The sequence below is a fragment of the Terrapene carolina genome, unplaced genomic scaffold, assembly GCF_002925995.2.
Source record: "Terrapene carolina triunguis isolate 2854851 unplaced genomic scaffold, T_m_triunguis-2.0 Scaffold210, whole genome shotgun sequence".
NCBI classification, from domain to species: domain Eukaryota; kingdom Metazoa; phylum Chordata; order Testudines; family Emydidae; genus Terrapene; species Terrapene triunguis.
Window position 1 is genome coordinate 35,885,438 of NW_020664561.1, and position 27,035 is coordinate 35,912,472.

Here is a 27,035-nt window from a genome sequence, read left to right on the forward strand (position 1 = left end):
TCCCTGCTGTCCCAGGAAGCAGGAGGTGGGACACATGGTGGTGTGGTGTAAAGAACTGACTATGCACCCAGCATTTGGCCCAGAGTCACCAGTTAGAACTTGTTACATGCCACTGATGGAGTAAAAAGCTTCATAAAATCTCAGACAAGTTACTAACTTGGCATTGTAAAAATTATTTTTTCAGTTAATCCGTTTTTTAATTCAATCAGCAGGGGGCATAATTATCCTGTTTTATCATATGCCATGTACTAACAATCACAAATACACTGAAGTGAGGTTATTTCCTGAGTGCTTCTATATAGATGTTCAAATGGAAGATAACAGCATACAATAATTTGGTTCATATATAATTTTGTATAAACATATAGAGTCTGTTTATATGCAAAAATATAACTTTGCCTTTCAGTGTCTAACATACTTTAGTTAATGTTCTATATACACTAGACCAGGTGTTCTCTGAACAAATTTTTTGGTGGCCTCATAGTGCGGCCACCAACCCTCACTGGTGGCCACACTGACACTTCTTTTTCTTAAATAATTAATTAACTTTAGGAAAAATAAATATGCACAGGTACACGTCCAAATCATTGTAATTTATATTTGTAGGGTTTTTTGGTAGACTCAATCATAAAAATAATGCTGCTTCCCCCTTCGGGAGTGATATTTGTATATTTGTTAATATCACAGCACACTTAGTAGCTACGTGGGAGGCTATGAAAAGTGACGTGATTTTTAACAAACATGCAAGTATCACTTTTCACAGTTAGCTAGTAAGTCTGCTGTGAAAAGTGATACTTGCATGTTTGTTAATATCACTTTTCTCAGCAAGCCCCAGGACCCATTAAGCTCTGGATGGGGGGGCTGCTGGGGCAGGTGGCAGGGGCCAGAGGCGATGGTGGGATGGATGCGGGGCCGAGGAGCCAGTGGGGGCCCGGGGCAATGGTGTGGGGGCGGGAGGGAATGGATGAGGCTATGGGAGGCAGCGGGGGTGATGGGGATGGGTAAGTCCAACTGTCATGTGGCCGGAGCCATGGCCTGGTGTCTGCTGCCATGCAGCCAGGGCTGGGGATCAGTGCCTATGGCCAGAGCCCGGAGCTGGGGACAAGAACTGCATGGCCAGAGCCAGGGATTGGAGCCCACTGCCACGTAGCCCGAGCTGTAGGTCAGCGCCTGGCAACCAGCCAGAGCTGGGTGCCAGAGCCCAGGACTGCGTGGCTGGAGCCAGGAGCCAGCACCCGCTGCTGCACAGCCAGGACCGGGGTCAGCACTCAGGGCCAGCTTCTGCCACTGCATGGCTGGAGCTCGGGAACAGAGCTACGGGTTGGCGCCTGCTGCTGTGCAGCTGGGGCAGGGGGTCAGCGCCAGGGGCTGGAGCCGCGCGGCTGGAGTTGCAGGTTGGCACCTGCCACTGCGCAGCTGGAGCTTGGGACTGGAGCTGGGGGCCAATGCCTGCTGCCACACAGCTGGAACCAGAGGCTGGAGGTGAAGTCACTCAGCTGGAGGCCAGGGCCATGTGGCCAGAGCTGGCGGGGGTGGGGTGGGGTCAGTACGCACTGCCCTGCGCTCTCAGCCCAGGGCTGTACGGCCAGGCTCCTGAAGTCCTGCTGCTGGAGCCTGACGCCGAAACCCTCTCCCCCCAAGGTTGGGTCAAGAACTCACCTTGCTCCTGCAGCATTGTGCCCCACCACTCCCCAGAGGCAGTGCAGGGTGCTGCGCATCCAGGAGCAACAAGGAAAGAGTGGGAGGGACTGATGCTCTTTTCTCCCCGCCCCCCCTCCCCCCCAATCACTGCCCAGGAGGCTGTTGTGGCCACATGAAAACCTCCTGGTGGCTGCATTTGAGAAATGTTGCACTAGACTGCCCGGTACCTGAGTATACTCTGTCCAGATGTAGCTGCATCATTCAAAATAAACATTAAGATGAGCAATTTTTAATTGCAACAAAACTTGGAATGCTTTTTGCTCAATAAAACAACCTTTTGATTTACTGAATTTGTAAATATAAACAGGATTTACAAGTCGGTTTTAAAAAGTCTACTGGGAGAAATGTTAGTGCTTTCCTTGTCTAGTTAGGTAGGTGTGATAAGACCTCTTCTGACACACTTCTTTTTTATAAATGCAGAACCACATCAACAGTAACCATTTACGGAGGGCGGAGCAAGAGGTCACCAATCTACAAGGAAAGGCGCAATATCTTTCTGCGCAGAACAAAGGGCTTCTTGCTCAGCTGAGTGAAGCAAAACGTAAACAAGCAGAGACTGAGTGCAAGGTAACCAGCATCGTGAGCACACAATTCATGTACGCAGTATATATTCACATTCTTCTGTCTTACTTGCTACAATCAGATCCATATTTTCAACATTCTATAGATGACAAAGCTCACAAAAGCAAACCTTTACATCTTCTAGTGAATTAGTAACATCTTGGATTTACCACCCACCAAAAGGAGGGTTGACAACCTTCTCTAATTTGTGGTCCTGTGAAGGTTAACTTTTCTGATAGTCACTTACTTTAAAGTGCAGTTCTTATGCATAAAAGGCACAGACTTGCACAGCAGACTCTGAACATGGTTTACTCAGACATATCTGATTGCATTCATGACAAAAGTTTGTAGTACCTTAATTCTGGTTAGCAGAATCAATATAGCTGTGTGAAGGGTCACAAAGGTAGAATTAGGGTGGAAGGGGACATGTCCCCAGGGTAGGGTATGTGTGACAGTACCCACTGTCCAGTGGCAGCCTGTCTTTCTGTAGTGTCTACAATTGGTCAATCTGTTTCCAAGAAGGCTGGGTAGAACAGACCTCTTCATTGTGGTCAATGCACAGGAATGAAAGAATCTGGCTTGACTTTTTGAAATCCCAGGTTCAGTTTGCACTTTTTTAGTTTAAAAAAATCTGTCTTTTCTTTCTGAACTGTGCAAATTTGGTATGGCAGTCAGACCATAAACATGGAGTCTTGTGAGGCTCTTTTAGTAACTTCCTTGTAAAACCATACTTCAAAGTTATCATTGCCCCTCACCTAAAAGTGAGACTATTTAAACCAAAAGTTGTTCCAGCTCAAGTGTGTAAAAAGTTTTTACGTGTCAGAAGCTGAAAACAGAAGTTAAAAGCGTGTCTTGAATTAATTTTCAGTACACATGGGTGGTAGGATTCCTTTAGTAAAGTAAATTGAAAATATTCAATATAGTTAAAATCCTGTGTGTGCCCATTTTTAGTATAACCCAAAAGACTAGCATGAGCAGCACATCAATAATCAAACTAACATCTTAAACCTTCAGCTGTACACTGTTGTGTTCATATACTGCATCAGCTTCCAAATTTGTTCATGAACATATCTGAGTTTTGCCTTAGCAAAAGTAAATGGGTTATATTTACCCTTGAGTTCCAGATGGTTTCCAGATTCATTCATACAGGGCAAAGTTGAAAAAATATTTCAAGAAAAAATGTCTCAAATGACACTCACTTATTCAAAATGTATGCATATAATAAGAAATAACATGCACCCAAGTGTATGTAAGGCTGTAATTCCATCAAAGGGTTCTGATGACAGCATAAACCAAGAGTGAAGCTTGAGTGGTTTTATCACTGTCACTAGATCCCAGTGATGAAATTACATCCTTATTAATATGTATAGTTTTCTTACAATATCACACAAACCTGTAAATACTGAAATTTGTGCATGTTTCAAAGTGTTCTCTTCAGGGTAATACAGTTTAGTGTACAGAAATCTAGTCAATTAAACTATGCTGACCTAACTTTAATCACCCTAAACTATGAAGTGTAGTGTGTATTCAGCACCTCTGTCTCCTAATTAACTTCATTTTGCTAGTGAAGGGTTTTTTTTATTTAGTTTCATTTGATTTTAATTTAAGGTGCTTACCATTTCTTAGATATACTGTAGTCCTTCTCCCCTAGGACATTCAACATCTCTTTAGAAAGGATTTTCATTTTTCCTGCTGTTTACATTGTACTGCTGCTAGCCTCCTTTGTTTCTGATGCGACCTAAAATTAAGTGTACAGGTAATTGGGTATTGGAATTTGACAAGCCAATGAAAGTTGTTTTTTAGGGATCTGCCCACTGAATATTAAATGCAAGATCTCATTCTGACTAGAATCAGCACTTCATTCTACATAAGAGTTGGTTACTAATGCTGAATCAGTTATTGCTTTCCATATGTTGATTTCCTTACTAGATGTTCACAACTGTTTTATATATTGGTGGCATTTTAGTGTATAAGTAATGACATTTCCCCACTTGTAAATTCTTGTTTCATAGGGTTTGATACTACTAATCACATCAAATCTTTATTAAATATTGCAAAGAAGTGGGGTATCCTCATCCTTTTCATAAAGTAAAAGAGCACTTTGAGTATCCTCTAATCCAGAATCTGGATTAAGTTTGTATCCATCCTCATCTGGATAATTAGCATGGAAAACCTCGCTCTAAAATGGGTTGAGATGAGCGGCTAGTGGATGCTCAATGCAAGCAGGGACTATGTGTTAGTCAAGTATAATTCTTGTGGCCAGTGAATGAGGTGGAAACACTGACTATGATCCTGGCTAGACCCTGAATTTTGGTTCATAATCATTAGTCCCTGAGAGGTGTATGAGGCTTACATCACAACATGCTTCACAAATGCACATTTGTGATGGTCTGAGATCTGTCAAGATAATGTTAATATGAAGTTAATCTCAGTTTGGTGCAAATAAATTGATTCTATTTGGTATTCTGGCGCATTATTTGAACCGTGACCTTGAATGTAAACTTGGAACTGGCCCCATAGCTGATTGTTTGTACAGAATCCTGCATAGTAGCATTCATATAATGTGTGGGGTTTTTTGTTTGTTTTTTTATTTGCAATTTGTATTAATAGATCATTGTGATTTAGGAGAGTCCTACTTAAGCAAGTTAATTTAATTTTCCCTCCTCTTTCCCCTTTCCCAAAATCCTTTCCTCCTTTATCCTATCACTGATATAATCTGTCATGCCTGCTGTCCTCCTGTTGTCCCCACACCCACTCCTCCCTGATTTGCCTCTTGCTTCTTCCCCTTAATAAAAGCATGCTGTGGTCTCTCCATCCTCAAGAAGCAGTCCCTTTATTCCACCAGCCTTTCCAACTACTTCCTCTCCCTTCCTTTAATCTCTAAACTCAAAGGCACTATTTGCCACTGTTGCTTACAGTTCCTCTTTTCTAGCTCCACTTGGCCCCTCCATTCCACTGAAATTAATCTCACCAGGATCTCTAATGACTCCTTTCATGGCCAGAATTTCTGGCTCTCTACCTGATTCTCCTTCACTTGCTTATAAAACTGGTTACTTGCTCTTTCTTGACATTTTGTCCTTCCTTGGGTATTTGTGTCCTCTCCTGGCTCTTCTACCCTCTGATCATTCTTTCATTGTATCTCAGTGAATCCTCCTATTTTGCGAGCAGTCACACAGGCTCTTCCCTTGACCAACCTCTCCTCTTACATCTTTTTTGGCTTCTTGCATGACTTCAGCTACCATGTGTATGCTGATTGGAAAAGAACTCTCAAACCTCTCTTAATCAGCTCCTTCCAACCTAGCCCACATCTCAGCCTGTCTTTCTGACGTCATCTTGGATGTGTCACTACAATTTAAACACAACATGGGCAAAATTGAACTCCGTATCTTTACTTTCCAAACCTCTCCCCCTTATCCTTTTTGTTACTGTTGACAATACCATCATCTTTCCTACTGCCCATAAACCTAGATGTTTATATTTGACTCCTTCTGCCTTGTCCCACATATCCAGATTTTTCTATAACACTTCTGAGTGTGCCTCCCCTCTTAGTTGATACAGGTAAACCTCTTGTTCAGTTCTTCATCTCCGATCTTACTACAGTGACTTCTGTGACCTCCCTGGCAACCACATCATCCATCCCCAGGCTATTCACAACACAGCTGCTAAGATCTTCCCTGTCTTTTATTCTAAACGCATCTCGCACACCTTCTTGAGTGCCTCCATTTGCTCCCCCTCTTCCACAGCATTTAGTTAAGCTTCTAGTACAGTCCTTAAGACCATTCACAATTCTGTCCCTCTTGTCTCCTGCTCTGCCAACAATGCCCTCCTTGATTGCCCCTATGTTTGCACCTCCAACTTTTCTTGCTTTTTTCACACAGCCTTGTGCTTGGAATGCCCTTCCTGAACTGATCTTTAAGGGCAAATATTGCCGCCTTGTATTCCTCCAAGACCCACTGTTTTCATGATACTTACAAAAAGTTAGTCAAGTAATAATGCATAGGTTGAAGGGAAGTTGAGTGTAGTTATCTTTTAAAATGTGCATCGTGTGCTGTTTATATAATCTTGATTGTATCCCTATTCTTCACACAGTGTATGTTTGTTTTAGACAGCAAGCTAAAGCCTGGGTGGTTGCTACCAGAATACAAGCACTTATTTAAAGCAGCATTTTGTAGTCGAAAACCTCTTAGAACCAGGTTTATAATAGCACTTTGCTTATTACATTTTCTGGTATGTTTTCTGTTCACTTGTAAAAATTAATGCACACAGAGAAGGTGAAACTTTTGCAAGTCCCCCCCAAGCAATATATTTTTTCATATTCGCATTACCTTTTGTGGAGAGATCTCAGATTTGTCTCTCCCACCCATTTTCCCCTCCAGTAACAACCTAATACATCCTCAAAGCCTCAATCTTCATTCTTCCAGGTGAGAACTGAATGGGTCTCCCATGTACATAAACTGTTCTTTAATTTCCCTAGGGACAGGCATGTGTGGTGACTTTTTTTTCCTTTCAGCCAAGTAAAGAGATCTTAAAATTATATCTGCCTGGGTAACCAGAAACACCCCATGTCTGTATACAAACTCAATCTGGGAGTTTCCTTACTAGCACAACTGTCATCAATACAACCTCTTTGGAATAAAATGGGAGGTTTTCCATTGTTGTTTCAAGGCCACTAGTTTCTATAGCTTTAAATATTTTCATTTTACATCAACTAAAAGTATAGATGGGGCCTGATAGACATGGTTCAAGCAGAAATGCTCTGAACCAAAGAAAATATGTCAATGTAAGGAACTAGAAGGTATAAGAACTGTTGTAGTGTTTGGGAATGATAGGTATGATTAACATTGCTATGGCCATCACTGAAAACTAAGGGGTTTTTTTGAGGACATGTGGGGGCCCCAGTGCCGGGGGGAAAGAACAATAAAAGCTACATGAAGTCCTCAAGGATTCTGTTAATTCTCTTACCTGAAATGGTGACATAGATCTTCATTCCCCAAATGTAAGTTAATTTGACAATAGATGCTTTGAAATTGGTTGGAGTCCTACCTAAATGATTTTCATATTTGGGCGACATCAGCCCAACCCTCTTGAAAGCTAGAAAATTTAACATACTATGGATGTTCAGAAATGTGGTGTCAAATAGTCCAGTGGGCAACCATTCACTAATAGTCCAAACCTTATAGGGTTGATCTCTTCCTTCATGTTCCTCCATCCAGTGTTTTAAGAGCTACCTAATTAGACCTCCCTTCCATGTAATTCACAAAGTTGAATGCTCCTGGATATAAATTCTTAAACTGTGTACACCTGTCTGGGATCGTATCCTCTCATCTAAAACGTATTGCATCAGAAACGTGTAATATTAGGACTAATTAAGAGAATTGTATATCTGAGCAAATGTAAAGACTTTCAAGTATATAAAGTCATGCAGTCAGGATAATTTTTCTTGAAAAACCTTGACACCCCTCTTCTCTCTTCCCCCCCCCCCCAAATCTTAGACTCCTGGCCTAATGGCCAGTCTCCTGGCAGGGGGGAAATAGCCCCTTTGTAGTGTTATTTCCTTGTTGGATGATATTGCTTTGCAGTTAATTCCTTGAATTTCTCCAAGAATGCAGCTTCTGACTAAGAGGCTGCTCAATGAAAGGAGCTAGGACTTTTTATTGGCACACTTCCCACTGCTGAAGTGGAAGATGCTGCATCTTCTGGTTCTGAGAAGTTAGCTGGTCCATTGTTCATTCCTCTATTTGTCATGAAACTGTAAAATCACCTGCTATGTATGATCAGTGTATTAGTCTCATTTTGAATAAGTTGATCATATGTCTCACCTTAACTGAAAGCAGATAGTTATGAACTGAACCTCAGATACATCGACTTGCCATGAACACTTCAAACTTTATCAAGAATTTGAAGTGTCAGTGTGTTCCTCTTATATCTGATCAACAATTCAAGGGCCTTATGATGAGTCAGCTTGAATTGTTAGTAATCAGCACAGTCAGATTAAAAGGAATCCAGTTACTAGTACTGTTAGGGCTAAACTCTGCTTTAAGGTAAAGTAACCCAGCAGCCCTGCATGCGTGGAATTCGGCCCTCAGTCTGAATTAGATATGAGGTCTGGTCCGTAGCATTAGGTTGGTTTGATGCTACGGTTTTTATCACTCTGAAAAATATAGGTAGCTAATGAATTAGAACAGATCCACAGTTATTATGAAAGTCAGAATTTAGAAAAAACACTTTACAATATAAAAAATAAGAGGGAGTACAAAGACTAAAAAAGAGCAATCTTCTAGTAACTACGGAAAAACTGAAATTAATTGAATTGATGGCTATAGAAGTGATAGTCAAGTAACAAAAGGAAAAATCGAGTCCACAACATGCTCTAATAGTGCAGTGATGGGAAACAACTGATGTTCTTTGTTTACAAGATCCAAATAAAAGGCCAATTTGAAAATTACTGTAATGACTGTTCCGGAATAAAAAAAGTACAGTTCAAAATCTAAATGGGTCTGATTTTGACACTACCTTTACATCAAAGGCCCAATAACTAAAATAGAACTAGAGCACAGTTATCAGATTTCAAATAGCTGGAAAAAACCAAGCATCAAACTCTAATGGAAGTGAGACAATCTCCAAATTTCCATTCCCCACAATATTTAACTAAAAGATTATTTAAACTTCAATTTTTCTTATTAACTGGAATATCAAACAGCTGTATTGTAGAATGGCAAACACGTAAAACATATCTGGGATACAGGGCTCAGGTGCTTGATTAAAAGGACTTTAGTTCTACTGGTTTGTCACTGTTACAGATACCCAGCTTGGTTGTAACATTACCAGTTGCCTTATGTGAAATGAGTCAGGTGAGAGGGCATGGACTCTTGTGATGGATACCTTGTTAGCACTGGGAGGTCAATGTTTGAATTACTATGGAGACTAAGCCTTTGACAGCTAGGGGTGTGCTTTACATGCCAACTGTTGAGGTACACTGGTTTGCAGTGTTACGGTCCATGCTATATCACTTCTGTGGATGAAGAGAAGACTTCACTTGTACTCTTAATCTAGTCCTTTTCCTGGGTATTAAAATCTTAAATAACTTATTTATTTCTTCCTCTCCCTCTTCCCCCATCCCCCAAATAAAGGGAAGACAAAGAACAAAAGAGTAGAGAAGGAAGGGGGACAGGGAGGAAGAGCCACATCTTAAGTTTCATCTGCTAGGAATAAATTAGGGTATATCTACACTACAACTGAACACCCATGGCTGGCCTGTGTCCGCTGGCTTGGGCTCAGTCTGCAGGATTGTAAAATTGCTATATAGGTGTTCAGGCTTAGGCTGGAGCCTGGGCTCAGGGAGCCTCCCCCTCACAAACCCAAAACATCAGAGAAAGTTACCTCTTGATTTTACAGCTTAGCCCTATTCAACTCTTTTCAGAACAAGGAAGAAGTGATGGCAGTAAGACTCCGTGAAGCAGACAGCATAGCAGCTGTGGCAGAACTCCAGCAGCATATTGCTGAACTAGAAATCCAGGTAACAAATAACACTTGTAAATGCTAAATGTGTAACATAGTACTGGCCCCATCCTTATTTAGCATTATCCCTTTTATTTGCTCCCTTTTCCTTCTCACCTAAGCACAAGGCTGTGCTTCTCTAATGTTGGGTAATGCTGTACTGTTGAATATTTCCTTTTAGAAATAAAGACCTTGCATTCTGTCAAATAGACTTCTGGGATGTTAATTATTGCTTCCATGCAAGTGACAGAGAGCCATGCTTTTCCTCTTGGCTTCTAACTTGTCTGTTTGCCTTTGCTGACTTTGTCAATGTAATGTAAATATGAAGTACCACTGAATATTTCAAAGATTGAAAACCTTTTAGATTGGAATCCAACTAAAACTTTTTTTTTAAATCACCTTTCTTGTTTGGCCCAATTCTACTGCCAGGGCCAGAAGTGTAGGCATTGTCCTAAACCCACATTTCAGTTGTCTAAGTCAGGGGTGGCCAACCTGAGCCTGAGAAGGAACCAGAATTTACCAATGTGCATTGCCAAAGAGCCACAGTAATATGGGGTCTGTATATATTCTCGCTCTCTCTCTCTCTCTCTCTCATTATATAAGTTGATGTATATTTATAATGTATAATTAACAATAATAACTTAACCTTTTACTTAGTGGGATTTCTGGAAATCTTTGCTTTCAACAATTCCCTTGAAGTTTGGTTTGTGTTCATTTGTGCTCACCTGCAGCAGTTCTCTTAAGTGGCTGTCTGTCAAAATGGATTGATGCTTGTATTTCACATGTTTGAGTGTTGTGAAAACAGATTCACGAAGACTGGTCGAGGCAAACCTAGAGATAATTTTTAGGGTTGCATCTCTGATGTCGGGGTATTGATCCTTTTGGTACAGATTTCCAGAAAGTAAGGGTCTCCTCTGTCTTCTGAACAGTTTTCAATCTGTCATCTTCCAAAAGTTCTATTTCCATCGGGCATGTTGCTTCATCAGTGACTAAAGGGGGCTTCAGCACTAAAAGGGTCAATCAGAAATCTGATTTGAGGTCTTTTCTGCTGCAAATCTTGGAATCTTTCCTCAAAACTGTCCTTAAGGTCTTTAATCACACTCACTTATCTAGTTGTGCTCCATTTTAGGGGTTCTGCTGCATCTTCTTTTGATCTGGGATGCATTAGGCGAGGTATTTCTAGTAGGGATAAGGAGGTGCTGCTTCCGTTATACAAGGCACTGGTGAGACCTCATTTGGAGTACTGTGTGCAGTTCTGGTCTCCCATGTTTAAAAAGGATGAACTCAAACTGGAATGGGTGCAGAGAAGGGCCACTAGGATGATCGGAGGAATGGAAAACCTGTCGTATGAAAGGAGACTCGAGGAACTTGGTTTGTTTACCCTAACCAAAAGAAGGCTGAGAGGGGATATGATTGCTCTCTTTAAATATATCAGAGGGATAAATACCAGGGAGGGAGAGGAATTATTTCAGCTCAGTACTAATGTGGACACGAGAACGAATGGATATAAACTGGCCGTCGGGAAGTTTAGGCTTGAAATTAGACAACGGTTTCTAACCGTCAGAGAGGTGAAGTTCTGGAACAGCCTTCCGAGGGGAACGGTGGGGGCGAAAGACCTCTCTGGCTTTAAGATTAAGCTTGATAAGTTTATGGAGGGGATGGTTTGATGGGATAACATGATTTTAGTCAATAGGTCAATAATGTGCCATCGCAGGTAATTAGTATCAATGGTCAATGCGGGTCTGGCTGGAGAATATTGCCCGCATGCTCGGGGTTCTGCTGATCGCCATATTTGCGGTCGGGAAGGAATTTTTCTCCAGGGTAGATTGGCAAAGGCCCTGGAGGTTTTTCGCCTTCCTCCGCAGCATGGGGCAGGGGCCGCTTGCTGGAGGACTCTCTGCGACTTGAAGTCTTCAAATCAGGATTTGGGGACTTCAACAGCTGAGTCAAGGGAGAGAATTATTCCAGGAGTGGGTGGGTCAGCTTTTGTGGCCTGCATCATGCGGGAGGTCAGACTAGATGATCATAATGGTCCCTTCTGACCTTAAAGTCTATGAGTCTGAGTCTGAGATCTGGCTTAAAGTTGTGACTTTGAGGGAAAGTGTCTCAGCTCTCCCTCAAGCATTTGTCTGTGAAACAACTGCAGTTGTTTCACGAACGCAAATACGCCTTGCACTAGATCAGACAGCAACCGGAATTTTCCTTGTAAGTCACGTTTAGTTTATCCAAATGCAGCAGCATGTCTACAAGAAATGCCAAGTCTAGAGCTCATCCAGGATCTGTAAGTTCGGGATGTATTCTGTGCTTCTCCTCTGTAAACAATTTTACTGGTTCCAGGAGCTTGAAAAAACAGGAAATAACTTTACCTCTCGAGAGCCATCAAACTGCACAGTGAAATGGCAAATCGGCAGGGGAGTCGTCTTCATTCAGTTCTTCAATTAGATTTTGAAATTGTCTGATTAAGTGCATTTGAGAGAATGAAATTCATAATGTGCAAGACAGGTTTCATGACGTGATCAAACTTGAGATTTTTAGATACCAGTTGCTCCTGATGAATAATACAGTGAAATGCCCAAAATTCAGGAAAGCTCTCATCAGATTTACAAAGCCCTACTAATCCATTTGCAGATCCCCACATCGATGGAGCCCCATCTGTTGCAATGGCAGTGAGCCTCTGTAAAGGCAAGTGGCTTTTCGCAACTACCAACATCAATGCCTCCTTTAGATCTCGTCCACGAGTTCTGTCCTTTAGTGACACGATATCGAGGAGTTCTTCCCTTACAACACAGTAGTCAGACAGAGTGTGGACACATACCGATAATAAGGTTTATCCTGTGCATGGCACAACTCATCCAAAGCGATGCTCAAACACTCTCACTGCTGAAGTTGCAAGTACTGCGATTCAATGTCACTGTTCAGGTTGGAGATTCTGCATTCTGTTGTGTGACGTGAAAGCTACAGGCCAGAAATTTTCTTCGATAGATTCTCATTCTCTAGTGACAGGATTGCAATCACATCAGTGAGGCACGTTTAGAAGCTCTCCTTCAGAGTAGGGCTTTTTCACATGGGCTATGTGCCAGGCCACATAATAGGAGGCTAATGTTACAGTCTGCAATCGGTTGGCAAATCTGGTGAAGAACTGGGCTTCTACATCTGTTTGGTTTTTTTCAAAGTTTTCAGTTTTAAAGTGTGGAGTTCAGAACCTTGTGATAATTCTTGATCCATATGTGCATGGCTAGAAGCGAAATGATGCTGCAAGTTTGAAGATTTGAACTGAGAAACACGCTTCTGGCAAAGAAGACACGTGGCCTTACCATTACGTTAAATTTTTTAAAGAAAACCCTATATGTATTTCTCTGCCTGAGTTTCCTCAACACTCCAAAGTATACTTTGGGCTGAGGGTTCTCTGGGAGCTGTCCAGGCTTGTGTTCTGAAATGTGGAGTCTTCTTCCCCCCCAGCTCCTCTTCCTCTTGCCTCTTCCTTTGTGCTGATCTTTTCCCCTGTGAATCTTTTTTTTTTAACGCCTCTTTCTGTCACGTTGCTGGTAACTTTCCACTTTCTCCATTTTCATCACCCCTGCAAACAAATTGGGAGAAATCTCTTTTGGCTTAAATATATTCTTGCTTCAGGCATTTCCACCTGGATAGGTGACCATTACATTCTACCAAGTCATTATTGTCCCTGAGCTGGCAGCGATGTAACACAGCCCTGCCAGCCCATAGTGGATTCCATATTTACTTAAAGTCATCGAGTGATGCTGCAATTTCGTAGCACCAACTTCATAATATCAGCCAGGAAGTCTGTCTGTACAGCTAGGAATTCTAAGTTCCCAAACAACTTCCTAGTCGTTTCCTCTGAAATGTTGCCTTCAAAACATTTCTCTTTAGCTTATGGTGGCCAAGCTTTTCTCTCCCTTTGATCCCTCAACTACTGTATCCTTTTTCCTTAGCTATACTTACATGATCCAAACTCTTTTTAAAATCCCAACTTATTCCTTTACTGCACTCTTGTCTTGCTGTCTGTATGAGAGTTATACAGCATTTGTTCATTTTCTTTGCGACGCTGATGTCAACTTTATTTGTACACATCAGCCTACAAAGCAAACAGAGCCTTTATGAAGCGTCCTTTACCAGGAATATTTTTCCTCAAGCACAATAGGCACAAAAACGATTGAAAGATAGAGCAATCATCTGTTTTATCGCATTGTGCCCAGATACTATAGTGATAAGTGCCTTAGAAATGCATAGATAAGCAATTCATCTGTAATACTTATTTTACTTATCTCTGAAACAAGATAGCAAGAAAATAGCTGAGTTTTAGTCAATCTCTTCTCCTATGTATTCTTCATATGTACTAACAAACATTTTATTAAAAAAGGTGTAATGCATTTTTATCAGCTTTTTTAAATCATAGCTTTTAAGACCAGAAGGGGCCTTTGGATCATCATGTTCAGTGACGTGAGTCTCATGCGTAGTTGCGCAACATCTCTGCAGGCCACATACAGAAACAAAATGGCATTCTCCATGCAGCGTGACCTCACATGTAGTTCATGTGAGGTCATGCTGCATGGAGAATGCCATTTTGTAGAGCAGGTCTGCTGCACAGGTGCATGCGTTCAGGAATTGTCCAGTTGGACTAGTTCAGGGGTCTCAAACACGTGGGCCGCATGTGGCCCGCGGGGCTCCGTGCACCTCCTCCCCCCCCGTTACTTCCTGTCGCTGCTGAACTCCCCTCACACCTGCCCCCCCCGAGTTATTTTATGTGGCAGCTAAGCTCCCTGCTCGCTGCTCCCCAATGTTTGGGGCTGGGTCTCTCCCCCGACCCTGCCTGCCGCCCCCACGCACCTCCCCCGAGTGTCCCCTGGGCTCATTTGCTGCCCCTTCACCGCCCCGTAGCCTGCAGCTCACGCTGGCTCCGCTCCGCTCTGCCAGCTTCCGGCATCACCTGCTGCCGCAGGGTCCTAGTGCCCCCGTTCACTAGGGCCAGGGCAGGCTGCCCTTCCCCTGCCCTTCTGCCCTAGTCCTGAGCCTCTCCAATGCCCCAACCCCCTCATCCCAGCCCCACAGCCCTCACCCCTGCACCCCCTCCTATCCCCAAACTCCATCCCAGAGCCTGCACCCCCCACCCCCTGCCCCAGCCCAGAGCCTGCACCCAGCACCCAAACTCCATCCCAGAGCCTGCACCCCAGACCCCCTCCCACATCCAAACTCCCTCCCAGAGCCTTAAGCAGGTGGGGGCGGAGTTTGGGGGGGGGCAGGTTCTGGGCACCACCAAAATTTCTACAAACCTGCCACCCCTGGAAGAGGCAGAGCAGGGGTGGAGTGGTGGTGCAGCCCAGTGCAGTGGGGGGGCTTTACTGAGTGTATATATTTTTATTAAAACCGCTTGGAGGAGGAGGTGGAGAAGAGACGGGGCAGGGGCGGGGCCTCATGGAAGGGGTGGAGTGGGGGCGGGTCCAAGGGCAGCGGGGGGTGGGGTGTCAGTGATGCAGCCCTTGAGCCAATGCACTAGTCCTCATGTGGCCCTCGTGGTCATTTGAGTTTGAGACCCCTGGACTAGTTAGTCTAGCCTCCTGCATAACAAGGCTGTAGAATTTCACCGTTATCTTTATATTGAGCCCAATAACTTGTGTTTTACTAAAGCAGATCTTCTTTCAGAAAGGCATCTGGTCTTAATTAGAAGACATTAGGAGATGGAGAATTCACCCTCCCTTGGTAGGTTGTTCCAGTAGTTAAACACTGTCTTAAACTTGTGCTGTATATCTAATTTGAATTTGTCTGGCTTGAACTTCCAGCCATTGTTCTTATTTGCTTTTCTCCATTAGAGTAAAGAGTTGTTCAGTACCTGGTGTTTTCTCCCAGAGACGGTATAGACAACATAATCATGTCACCTTTCAATTTTATTTTGATAAGATAAATAGATTGAGCTGTCTAAGCCTCATTGTAAGGCATTTTCTCCAGCCTTCATACATCTTTGTGGCTCTGCTCTGTACCCTCTCTCTAATTTTTCAACATCTTCTTAAAAATATGGACACTAGAACTATATGCAGTGTTCTAGAATCTCTAACAATATACAGAATCAATCACTTCCCTACTCATTACTCCTATTTATGCATCCAACGATCACATTAGCCATTTTTGCCACAGTATAACATTAAGAGCTGATGTTAAGTTGCTTGTCCCTTATCACCCCTAAATTATTTTCAGTCTCTCCACTTTCCAGGATACAGTCCCCTATTCTGTAGGTATGGCTTGTATTCTTTGTTCCTAGATGTGCAACTTTGCATTTAGCTATATTAAAATACTTGTTAAGTAATGAGCTTGTTTTAGCAGACCTAGTTGATGTTTACTGTTAGCATTCTGTGGCTTGTTTCAAGGAGATGCATTCACTTTTTTCAGAAATAAGGAAAGTGGATGTTTTCTTCTGTTTGTAATCCATTTATGATATGAAGCTATTTAGTCATGTCTGACAGTCAGAGTTGCTAATTTTTTCAAGCTTGCTCTGTTCAGTTTCCTTTGTGTGCTACTGAGCCTATTAACAGTCTGTTGAAATACAAAATGCAACTGTTTCAGTATTTGGCCATTGTTTTGTCATATCCTGGTTAAGGACAGACAAATCACTTTAAACATGAGTTTGTATTCTTTAAGTAGAAATATTAGTTTCTCTAACATAAATCTAGGACATAGACATTTTAAAATGCTCATTTGTGATTAACTAGATTGTGCTGAAGTTTTCAACATATGAAGTTTTGTGAGCAGATAACTTCTCTTAAAGATATTGCAGAGACAAGGTAGGTGAGGTAATATATTCTACTGGACCAACTTCTGTTGAGACACAAGCTTTTGAGCTACACAGACCTGAAGAGCTCTGTGCAGGTCAAAAACTTCTCTCACTAACAGAAGTTGGTCCAGTAGAATATATTACCTCAACCACCTTGTTTAATGTCATGGGACCAACACTGCTACAACATTTAGCTTAAAGATAGTACTTGGTAGCAATAATGAAGCTTATGCTCAAAACTTACTACTTTGGGAACTTTGGGAACCCAAAGCCTTCAGAACACCTTAACCAAAAACCAATAGAATAGTACTGGCGAATAAATGCTTATTTCTAGAGCTAGTGAACTATAGAACATACAGCCCCAAATAAAACAAACAGAAGTTTTGCCTTTAGGAAGCTGCAGATCTATTTTAATGTAGGGTTTGTTTTTTGTGAAATATAAACATTAAGGTTGCAAAGTCAAGCACTCCAAAGTTAAGAAATGTGAGAATTAAGGTTGTATACATAATCTTAATTTGGCCCATTTGTGCATGTGCATTATGATGCAGTCTCTGATTATATTATCACATACTGTTTTATTTCTTAACTTTTGAGTGCTTGACTTTACAACCTTAATGTTCTTTTAACATAGTTTGTGTTTAATTTCCTATCTTATTAAAAAAGAAAATTGGAAGAGACCAATTCAATCATGTGGCATCATATTGACCCCTACATGGTTCACCAGCAGGGTAGGAACCTTTAGATCCATGACACAGACTTCTGCCACTTGAACTAACAGAGTAATTGATAGCAGAAATAGATTCTTATCCTCTATGTGGACCAGCACTAGAGGAGAAGACCCTCCTAGTGAGTGACGGATATTTGCTGCCAGCAGAGGAATGGTGACTCAGGAATCTTGGACTTGATTCTAGGCTTTGGGGGAGTTCTCTAGTGGGCACAGACTATTCTGCCATTTTACCCAAGTTTGACCCATTCTGATCCATTCCCTCCAACCTGTCCCTGTTTCTATCTCACCACTGGCTCCTCATCCCATTCTCTTCTCACCTGGGCAGTCCCAGTTTTCTTGCGTGGCAAATCCTAATATTACCTCTCCGAACACTCCATCCCAGTCTCCCCACTCCTCTAGTTCCTTGTCCCCAGTTGCCTGGGCTAGCTAACTCAGTTCACTCCCTGGTCTGCAGTTGCCTGCCTCTCCTGCCCACCCCTGGGCTTCTCATCCGATTTGTGTCCTCGCCTCCCCTTGCTCCTTGTTCCAATTTTTTCCCAGCCAATCACCATGCTCATCCTGGCTCCTTGTCAGATCTCTAATCCCTCCACCAACTGGTTCCAAGTCCCAGCCTTTTTGCCCTGCTAGTTTCTCTTTTTTGTCCCAGCCTCTTCCCCAGGCTTGTTGTGCCAACTACTCCCCCACAATATCCTGGGTCTGGTTCTTTGTTCCCTATGAGTTTGTCAGGTGGGTTCCTCTCCCACAATGCCTAGTTGCCGGCAGAGGGGTCACTGAGAATACAGGGAAGACAAGCTGCCATCTCTCAGTTCTGTTGCCTGGCCACAGTTCAGTTTCAGTGCCTGGCCATTTGCTCTGTGGGAATTGTGCACACAGTGTGGTTAACATTAGGAGCTGTGAGGGAATGGAGCATGCTCAGTGAGTTGTAAACCTCTAGCAAGTCTCCACAGAGCATGTGTGGGCTGCAATTTTTTCAAAGTCTGATACATTGGCCTAATTTGAGTGGATTTTCACAAGGATGACAAAAGGCACATCCCTGATACAAAGGCTACTACCTGCCAAAATTCAAATCTTTGCTCTATCATGGCCGTGCTTTAGAGCTTTCCCAAGAGAAGGTCTCCAGAATTTTGCCACTGGAAAATCTGGTAATTTTCTCTAGTCTTGTCCTTAACTGCTGAACTGTTTTGGCTGAAATTTTCCAGAATAGATGCAGCTTGAGGCAGACACCCACATAGAAAATTTCATTCCAAACGGTTAACCTCTGTTAAAGTTTTTTAAAAGTTCATGAAAACAGGGCCTTACAGCTAGAAGTGTCAGGCAGCCTTACTACTAAGCTATGCTACTGCCCGACCTATAATAGAGAGATGAGACTTCTCTGTGGAGAAGGATCTGCCTCCTTGTGTCCTCTTAAGATTGTTCTCTTGCATGTCACTTCCAACCCTGTCATAATTGCTCTGACCTAACCTAGGGATGCAAGAGGTTCCTTCAGGTTGACTCCTCTTTAAGATATTACTACTTGTATTTCAAGTCTTAAAGTGCACTCTGGATAACAGGCGTTTATGGAGTGTCTGTCTCTAAAACGAAGTGATTACACTTAACTAAGAGCATCACAAACGGCTACGCTTGTGGCAGTGTTGTAGGGTTGATAAAAATGCAGGGGGGAAGTCAGGTTACCACATACTCTTCCTTTTGAGGGGGAGGGGTGCTTTTCTAAGAAACTCTAGGGATTAAGTGTCAGACCAACATGGGCCATAATCATGTTTAACCTAAATCATGCATTTTTCTGTGAATTTTTTCCTAGGTGCAAGTGCAAGACATTTGGTGTTAAATTTGTAATACATATGAAGTATCACTACACCCACACTAATACTGATCTGACTGTACATATACAGTGCTAAATTTAAATCACTGTTTTGGATCACTTTTAGTTTAGGTTAAACACAATGGTAGATAAAAGGAAATGCAAAATTCTAGTACTTAACAGTGGATATAATTGTCTAACAAAATAGCTTTTGATTATTTTTCTATAACCAATAGGATATTTAGGTACATTTCATAATAACCGGCAATGCAGTTTTCCCTGATCATTTAAGGCATTCACTTCCTAATGTTGGTAGGTTTTGAGGGTTTTAGTCTGAGTGAACACATTTAAGAGCAAAAAATAATCCATTCCACAGGCATTCCTAAGCAAAAGACATATAAACCTGTTCCTTGTTTCATTTCTGTGTAACTCAGAGTACTCCAGTTTTAAAGAGAACTGAAAACAAATATAAAATTTAGCCTCTGTCTAACAGTGTGGACTTAAATCCAAGAAATGATTAAAAAAGTAAACTGACAAGATCCATACCAGTAAATGAATTGTCACCTTTGCCACTCTTCTTACCTCTGCTTCCTCTCTTGTGTTTGACCCACCCACTTGTCAGTTTAAATTTAGATTATAAAGTCTTCAGGGAAGGAATCATGACCTGTTTGTGAGGTATCTAAGGTGCGTCTGAGCTTGTGAAAAATAAGAAAAATTAGGTTTGAGTATAATAGTTTTCATTTAATAATAATAATAATAATAATTAATAATAAAAAAAACTAGTGGTCAGAACTCACCCTTTAGGTCAATCTGGACAGTGGGCAACACTGCTTTCTCCTGGCTCACTTCTAGGCAAATTCAAATAATTTTGTTGCATCTACCCTGTCCCATCCACATAAAAACTCAGTTGAGAACAATTGTAAAGGAAGTCCATGATTGTGCTAGCTCGCCTCCGCAGTCTAAACTTGTAACACTGTTTTTCTAGAATAAAGCCTTTCTGTGACCTCTGTTTAACAACTTTTCCAAGTACTGACTTAAGTAAAGAAATTGTTTCCATCTTTTTCAAATTACAGGAAACTTTTTTACTCTTATCAATAGCGGTGCATGTTTATGATGTGTTTTTTGAAAGTCTAGAATGAGTCATCCTGAAGTCACTGAAAGGCCACTAGTCACCACATTTACCCTTCTGAATAAACTTCATTTACATTTTCTAATGCAAAGTGTCTCTTCACCACACAGCAAGAGTTTAAAAAGCCTCCCAAGGTGACTGAAAGTCAGGGTCAGGCAGATTACTGCTATGTAGACAGTTCTAAATCAGTAAAAACATTTTAGAAGGCAAAAGAGCCTTTCCTTTTGGCTGCTATTGATTCAATAATTCTCATATAGTGATCTGAGGAACTGTAGTGTTCTGATCATCTCAGAGGTAGCTGTGTAAAGCATTTTTATCTTAAACTTCTTCTTTTGCACATTTCACATCTACCTTTCTCAGTCTCTCCACACCTTGAACCTTCACTAATAGGTAGTAGGGGCTATGTGCCTTCCCCACCATAAAGGCCTTATAAACATGGTCTCAGGATCCCACATAAGATTGGTCACTTGCCTTTGGGGAAAGGTCAGGGAAAGCCAGGCAAATCAGTGATGAAATCTGACATTTCAGCCATGAGAAACAATCTAAGTCTTGGGTGGGCACAGAGGCTTCATCACTAGTGCTGGGAAGTGAGCCTTTCAGTGCCAAACTTTCTGTGCTGATGCAAAATCCGGCTTTTAAGGAGCCCATCTGTGTGGGTCTCAATATACAAAGAAACCTGGTTTAGGTTAAACTGTGTTCATTTCAAATTGGGGTTGGGAGGGGGGAGAGCGGGGAAAAGAATTCCAAAAGTGAGGACCAAGAGAACACTGTGCCAGCAGCCTCCTTTTAGATCCATGGGACTCCAGTTCTCATGCCTCCACTATCTATAGGATGGCAGTGGTGCAGATACACTCTCAGGTAGGAGTGTAGGTTGAACTGCTGGCTATTTACACTGTCCTAAGCACTGACTCTGTTATCTGCTCCAAGCGAATCTGGCCAACATGCATCAGATGTCCTCTGGAGCCAGAGACTCATCCACACAGGGATTTTCAACATTGGTTCAGCCCCCCTAGCGGAGGGGAAAATACCTAGCTTAGACACCATCTAATGGGACTCTGTTTAGCAGAAGGAATTGTGGTGGCTGAGGCTTCTTGGTTCTCTTGTAACATTGGCTTCTGACAGTCAGTGCCACAAGAGAATGCTTGTTGCAACACCAAGGGGCATTGCTTTTCTAGAATTCTCCCAAGTCAGCAGCACCAGGAAGTGTGGAGGTTGCATCCCACAAGTGTGAACATGCAGAGGCAACACTCCTGGGGGGTTCATTCATTGGCATTCAGCTATCCTTGTGATACAACATAGGTTTAATTTGATATTTGAGCATACATTCTGAGGTTCTTAAAAAAAACAATCAAACAAACACCCCACCGAAATCCTAAAAATGTTTAGACTTCATATTTTTTTAAACCCTTTCACTGTCCTGATAACATACACATTGCTTGCCAAAATTGTTTGCTGTAGATTGCCTCTTGTCTTTTGTAGATTGGTCTTCAGTTGTCCTATAAATGTATAGTGTTTAAAATAACACTCATTTCTTGCCTAGAGACCAGATACTGTGCTTTGTGTCATGACCTCTACTAACACCACAGATTTTCTGTAATAGTACTCCCAAAGAAAAACCCACATCCTATGTATAACTTTAGATTTTTTGAGACCTATATGAAGAGAGATTACTAATTGCTTCTGTTATTTCCTTTAATGGTGTGATCTCTACCTTTCAAACATTAAGATTCCATTTAGAATGCACAAGTTGAATTCTGAAACAGCCCTGTAGTGAAGAAAAGATAGTGTTTGTCAGATATAACTAGCAACTCTATTTAAAAAAACAAAACAAAAAAAAACTTTTATTAAAAAAGACACTTAGCATTTAATACTGTGACTTTATTTCAGCACAGAACCATGGGAAGCTGAACTGAGAGTTCTGAGCTAGTGTTATATTTAGCCCCAGGCAAGATGGTGGATGCAGCATGCTCCCTTTCTGTTGCTTCATAGGTGGTGATGGCTTCTGAAGGAAGCCTCATCAAAAGTTCTATGGTCACAATCTTTGTGGCCAAGGTACAGGAATTTCAGGGTGAGGACTTTAAAAAGGAGGGCAACAAAGAGCCCAGAGGACTACTACTGCTAGAAGGTATGGAGTTGGATCTGTGGTAGTTTCAGGTATATTTTAAGTTTTTTTTATTGAATTAAATTGGAAAATTAGTATGACTAGTAAGTATAGTACTCTTGTGTTTTGCCATCAAGCTCTGCTTTGGGGCACAGTTTAAACTATTTTTCAGTAGTATTGACAAATCATAGATGCATTTTAGTATGTTGGGAAACTTAGAGCTTCTGGTAGCTGGGTAGCAGACAGTTGAGAAAGTGAGATAAGCGCATGAGCTTGGATATTTCTGCCAAGCTAAGCAGTGAGGTAGCTAACAAAAAGTTGAGAGCGAAGACTGGGATTCTTAAAGGAGCCTAAGGAAGTAAGATGCCCAACTCCCATTGAAATTCAATTAACTTCCTTATTTTCCTTTTCAAAATCAACCCTAAATGGCCTTAACTAGGTTTCAGAGTTAACACCATGGATGATGGTGACAATTAACAGCTTTTAGCTCTCTGCAGACACCCAGAGATGACCGTTTACCCCTTTTCACATTTGAGTTATTCTTTGCAGCTATAAGGGCTATTAAAAATGTAACTTTAAAAATAATTTAAATTCTTGATCAAAATATTACAACAAAAACCCACAGCCAGAGAGTCACTGAATATAAAGGGAGCTTGCTGGTGGTTAGGGAGCCACCCCCCACCACTTTTTTTATAAATCTAGTTTAAAAAAAGAATATCTACTGTCTAGGCTTTTGGGCACACTTCATTGTTGATAAATGCAAAGTGATGCACATTAGAAAACATAATTCCAACTATACATACAGAATGATGGGTCTAAATTAGTTGTCACTACTCAAGAAAGAGATCTTGGAGTCATTGGGGATAGTTCTCTGAATATATCTGCTCAATGTGCAGCAGCCATCAAAAAAGTTAACAATATTAGGAACCATTAGGAAAGATAAGACAGAAAATATAATGCCACTATAAATTCACGGTACGGCCACAGCTTGAATATTATGTGCAGTTCTGGTTCTCCCTCTCAGAAGGTATTAAAATTGGAAAAAGTAGAGAAGGGCAACAAAAATGATCAGGGGTATAGAACAGCTTCCATATGAGGAGGGATTAAAAAGACTGGGACTGGTCAGTTTGGAAAAGATGTCTGAGAGGGGATATGGTAAAGGTCTATAAAATCATGAATGGTGTGAAGGTGAATAAGGAAGTGTTATTTTCCCCCTCACATAACACACGAACTAGGGGTCACCCAATGAAATTAATAGGCAGCAGGTTTAAAAGATAAAGTACTTCACACAACACACAGTCAACCTGTGGAACTCCTTGCCAACGGGTGTTGTGAAGGCCAAAAGCATAACTAGGCTCAAAAGAGAATCGGGTAAGTTCATGGAGGATAGATCATCAATGGCTGTTAGCTAGGATGGTCAGGGATGCAACTGTGTGCTAGTTGTCCCTGAACCTCTGACTGCTAGAAGCTGGGATGGGCAACCGGGGTGAATCACTTGATTGCCCTATTCTGTTCATTCCCTTTGAAGCATCTGGCATTGGCCACTGTCAGAGGACAGTGGGCTAGATGGGCCTTTGGTCTGACCCACTATGACCGTTCTTAGGCTCATACCATTTAAGAGAGCATAAATTAACTGTTTTGGCTATAGAAGACTTGCCAAATGAAACATACTAACAAGTGTAACTTCAGCAAAAGAACATTTTACTGTGTTCTGTTTTTTTTCATATCCTAAACCAACAAAAGTGTTCCTTATTTCTTTGGTCTTGATAGGTCCTCCTCTGAAATCAGAAGGTCAGACACACCAGTTTAAACTGTCATTTGAAAATCTTACTTGGGAACTGTTTGATTTTTTTCAAATGTGTTCAGTGTTTAACCATTAGAATACTCAGGAACTGTATACATATTCTAAACTAAAGGCTGAGAACAAAATGTTACTGGGCTCTTGTCCTTCTCACTATGAGCCAATAGCCTTCTGCTCTCCTTGTTTCCCTCAGTGTTCTAGTTCTCTTCCAACTTCAATAGTTGAACTACCATAACTACAGCAGGTTCCCAGGCTGAGAGGGTTCGGTTGGGGGGAAAGGGAACAGGCTGCATCCAATCGAGACAAGAGTCTGACCCCTTCCTTTCTCCCACAGGCTAGAAACCTTCCCTTTTCCTAGCACAATATACCCTACTGGATTTTAGGCACTATCCAGTCTCCAAAGTGTCAAACACTTGGAAACTAATCAGCTCTCTTAAGAGTTATAAAACCAGCTGATCATACCACAGGAGTGGGATGAAGATTGGCGGCAGCAGCAGATCAGGGAGAACTTGGCTCATTAGAGAAGCAAAAGCAGTAGTAGGCAGTGCAAACTGTTAGGTGAGGTTCTCCTCACCCCCACCCCCAATAGTGAGAGCCAGAGGGTGCAGCAGCCATTTTCTCCAGTCAGAGTCCTCTTCTTCCTGTAAATTGCTGTGGTAGCAGCCTAGTTCTCCAGTCCTGAAGTAGATGGGCACACCATCCTGAAGCTGTGGTGGCTGCCAGGACCCCATCTTCAGGTACTTACCTCTTATGGGGTAGGTTATGCCTGGTGGGGGTGCCTGGACTAGTTGGTATGGGGTCAGTAGGGCTGCAGGGCTGGGCATGCTTTTCTTCTTCCCTGCTTGTAGTGGATAGGGGTAGCAGCAGCCTTGAATTTGCTACTTTCTCTAAAGCAACCTCCTTCATCAGGAGCATGCAGCCTCATGACGGCAGTCTGTTTCTTCAGCCTGAAGGTAACATCACGTTATCTAGTTCTTCCCCTCCCCCCCATCCCCTCCGCAAAAAAACCCCCAAACCTGGCCCCTAGGCAAAGGCCAATTTGAGCCTAGTGCTTAATCCAGATCTGTCTCTAGTTACTAATTTGAGAAGGATACACCGGTAAATGCACTAAGGCATCAAATCCTTGTAATAGATTTAAATTGTGGATTGTGGGGGAGAATAGCCTACATAGAAAATTTCATGAAGTGTTACTATCAGGAGTCCATAACTTAGTTTCAATTCCATTCAGTACTTGTTATAGCTCCACTTTTCTTTTCAGTTCCTGTCCCATTTCCGTGTCCTTTTCAACCTCCTCAGTTCCCTATCTCTCTATTTCAGTTCAGCATTAATTCAGGTCCCTATTACAGCTACCACTTCTTCTCAAACAATAAATTTTCAGCATAGTTCATGACTAGGAACTAAATGGAAAGATCAGTATTAAAGATTGGAATTAATTCCCCAAAATAAGGTCTCTTTACGAAGCCAAAGCTGATAAACAATTTTATTTTTCTCTAGAGCATTGCAGTAAAGACCCCACGGTAAAGCCTTTGTGCAACTTCCATCTGTAGGTCAACGAATGTTTGGAGATTCAGGGTGTTTGACCACCTCTGGGGCACACGGTAGTATCTTCACCAATCTCATTTTCTCAGTGGCAGCTAGATCACTGTCACAGCCTAGATGACACTATCTAGAATTATGATGTGTAAGCAGTAGCCTAAGTTGCCTGGACACAATGGCTGATGGGTTTTAGCCTTGCTATGGTTAGGTGTTTTCTCAAGATACAAATATATGTACAGTATAATTTCATAAGAGATGGGGGGAGCGGGGGAAGGGGGAAATGTCAAATGTGAAGACACTATGGTGGAGTGGTCACAAAACTATAGCTTATAAAGCACAACTTTATGTTGAGTTAAAGGCCCCAACTGAAACTGCACGGTTGTGGAAACAATTGAACCACTTATGGAAGATCTTCCTTGGAGCCTTGCTGATGCTAAAGGACAACTTAGTGGAAAAAATTAGGCCTTACATTGGTTTCTGCAATGGCAGTAGGAACTTGGTAAGATAAAAGTTTTTCCCCCATCAAGATAGCAGCTGAGCATACATATCAGAGTATCATCAGAACAGAAGATAATTCAGATAATTTTGACTTTTTTTATGAGGGAATGGGGAGGAAGGAAAAAATCTTTGGTAGATATAGCTTGTTGTGAATCTTTAAGCAGTTCAATGTAGTCATGGTCTATCTGTACTGGCTTGTCCTTGTTGTGGTCCTTGAATCTCCAGGATGTATACAGAACAATTTAACATGCTATTGTAAAGTTGTAAGGACAGTTGCACAATCCTTGGTCAGTTACGGGCATCTGTGTAAATGACTCGTTTTCTCTCATGAAATCTTCTAAGGGTATGTCTACACTACGAAATTAGGTCGAATTTATAGAAGCCGGTTTTATAGATATCGGTTTTATACAGTCGATTGTGTGTGTCCCCACATAAAATGCTCTAAGTGCATGAAGTCGGCCGACCGCGTCCACAGTACCGAGGCTAGCGTCAACTTCCGGAGCGTTGCACTGTGGGTACCTATCCCACAGTTCCCGCAGTCTCCGCCGCCCATTGGAATTCTGGGTTGAGATCCCAAAGCCTGATGATGCAAAACAGTGTCGCGGGGGGTTCTGGGTACATGTCGTCAGGCCCCTCCCCCTCCGTCAGAGCAACGGCAAACAATCGATTCGCGCCTTTTTTATCTGGGTTACCTGTGCAGACAGCATACCACGGCAAGCATGGAGCCCGCTCAGCTCAGCTCAGCTCACCGTCACCATATGTCATCTGGGTACCGGCAGATGTGGTACTGCATTGCTACACAGCAGCAGCCCCTTGCCTTTTGGCAGTAGATGGTGTATTACGATTTATATCCATCATCGTCGTATTCCAGTTCAATCAGAGGCACCTGGGCAGACATGCTTTGT

General features: G+C 42.1%; 1 protein-coding gene across 4 annotated transcripts in view; it reads left to right on the forward strand.

Moving 5' to 3' along the window:
* Window positions 1-27,035, forward strand: part of LOC112109873 (ecotropic viral integration site 5 protein) — a 129,792-nt gene that overhangs the window by 58,924 nt on the left and 43,833 nt on the right. For 3 of the 4 annotated variants that reach the window (XM_024204588.3, XM_024204590.1, XM_024204587.3), the window contains 2 exons: window positions 2,122-2,268; window positions 9,683-9,778. In XM_024204588.3, the coding sequence (XP_024060356.1) occupies window positions 2,122-2,268; window positions 9,683-9,778 (243 nt within the window). The remainder of the gene's footprint in view (window positions 1-2,121; window positions 2,269-9,682; window positions 9,779-27,035) is intronic. The other variant, XM_024204586.1, reaches the window with a different exon arrangement.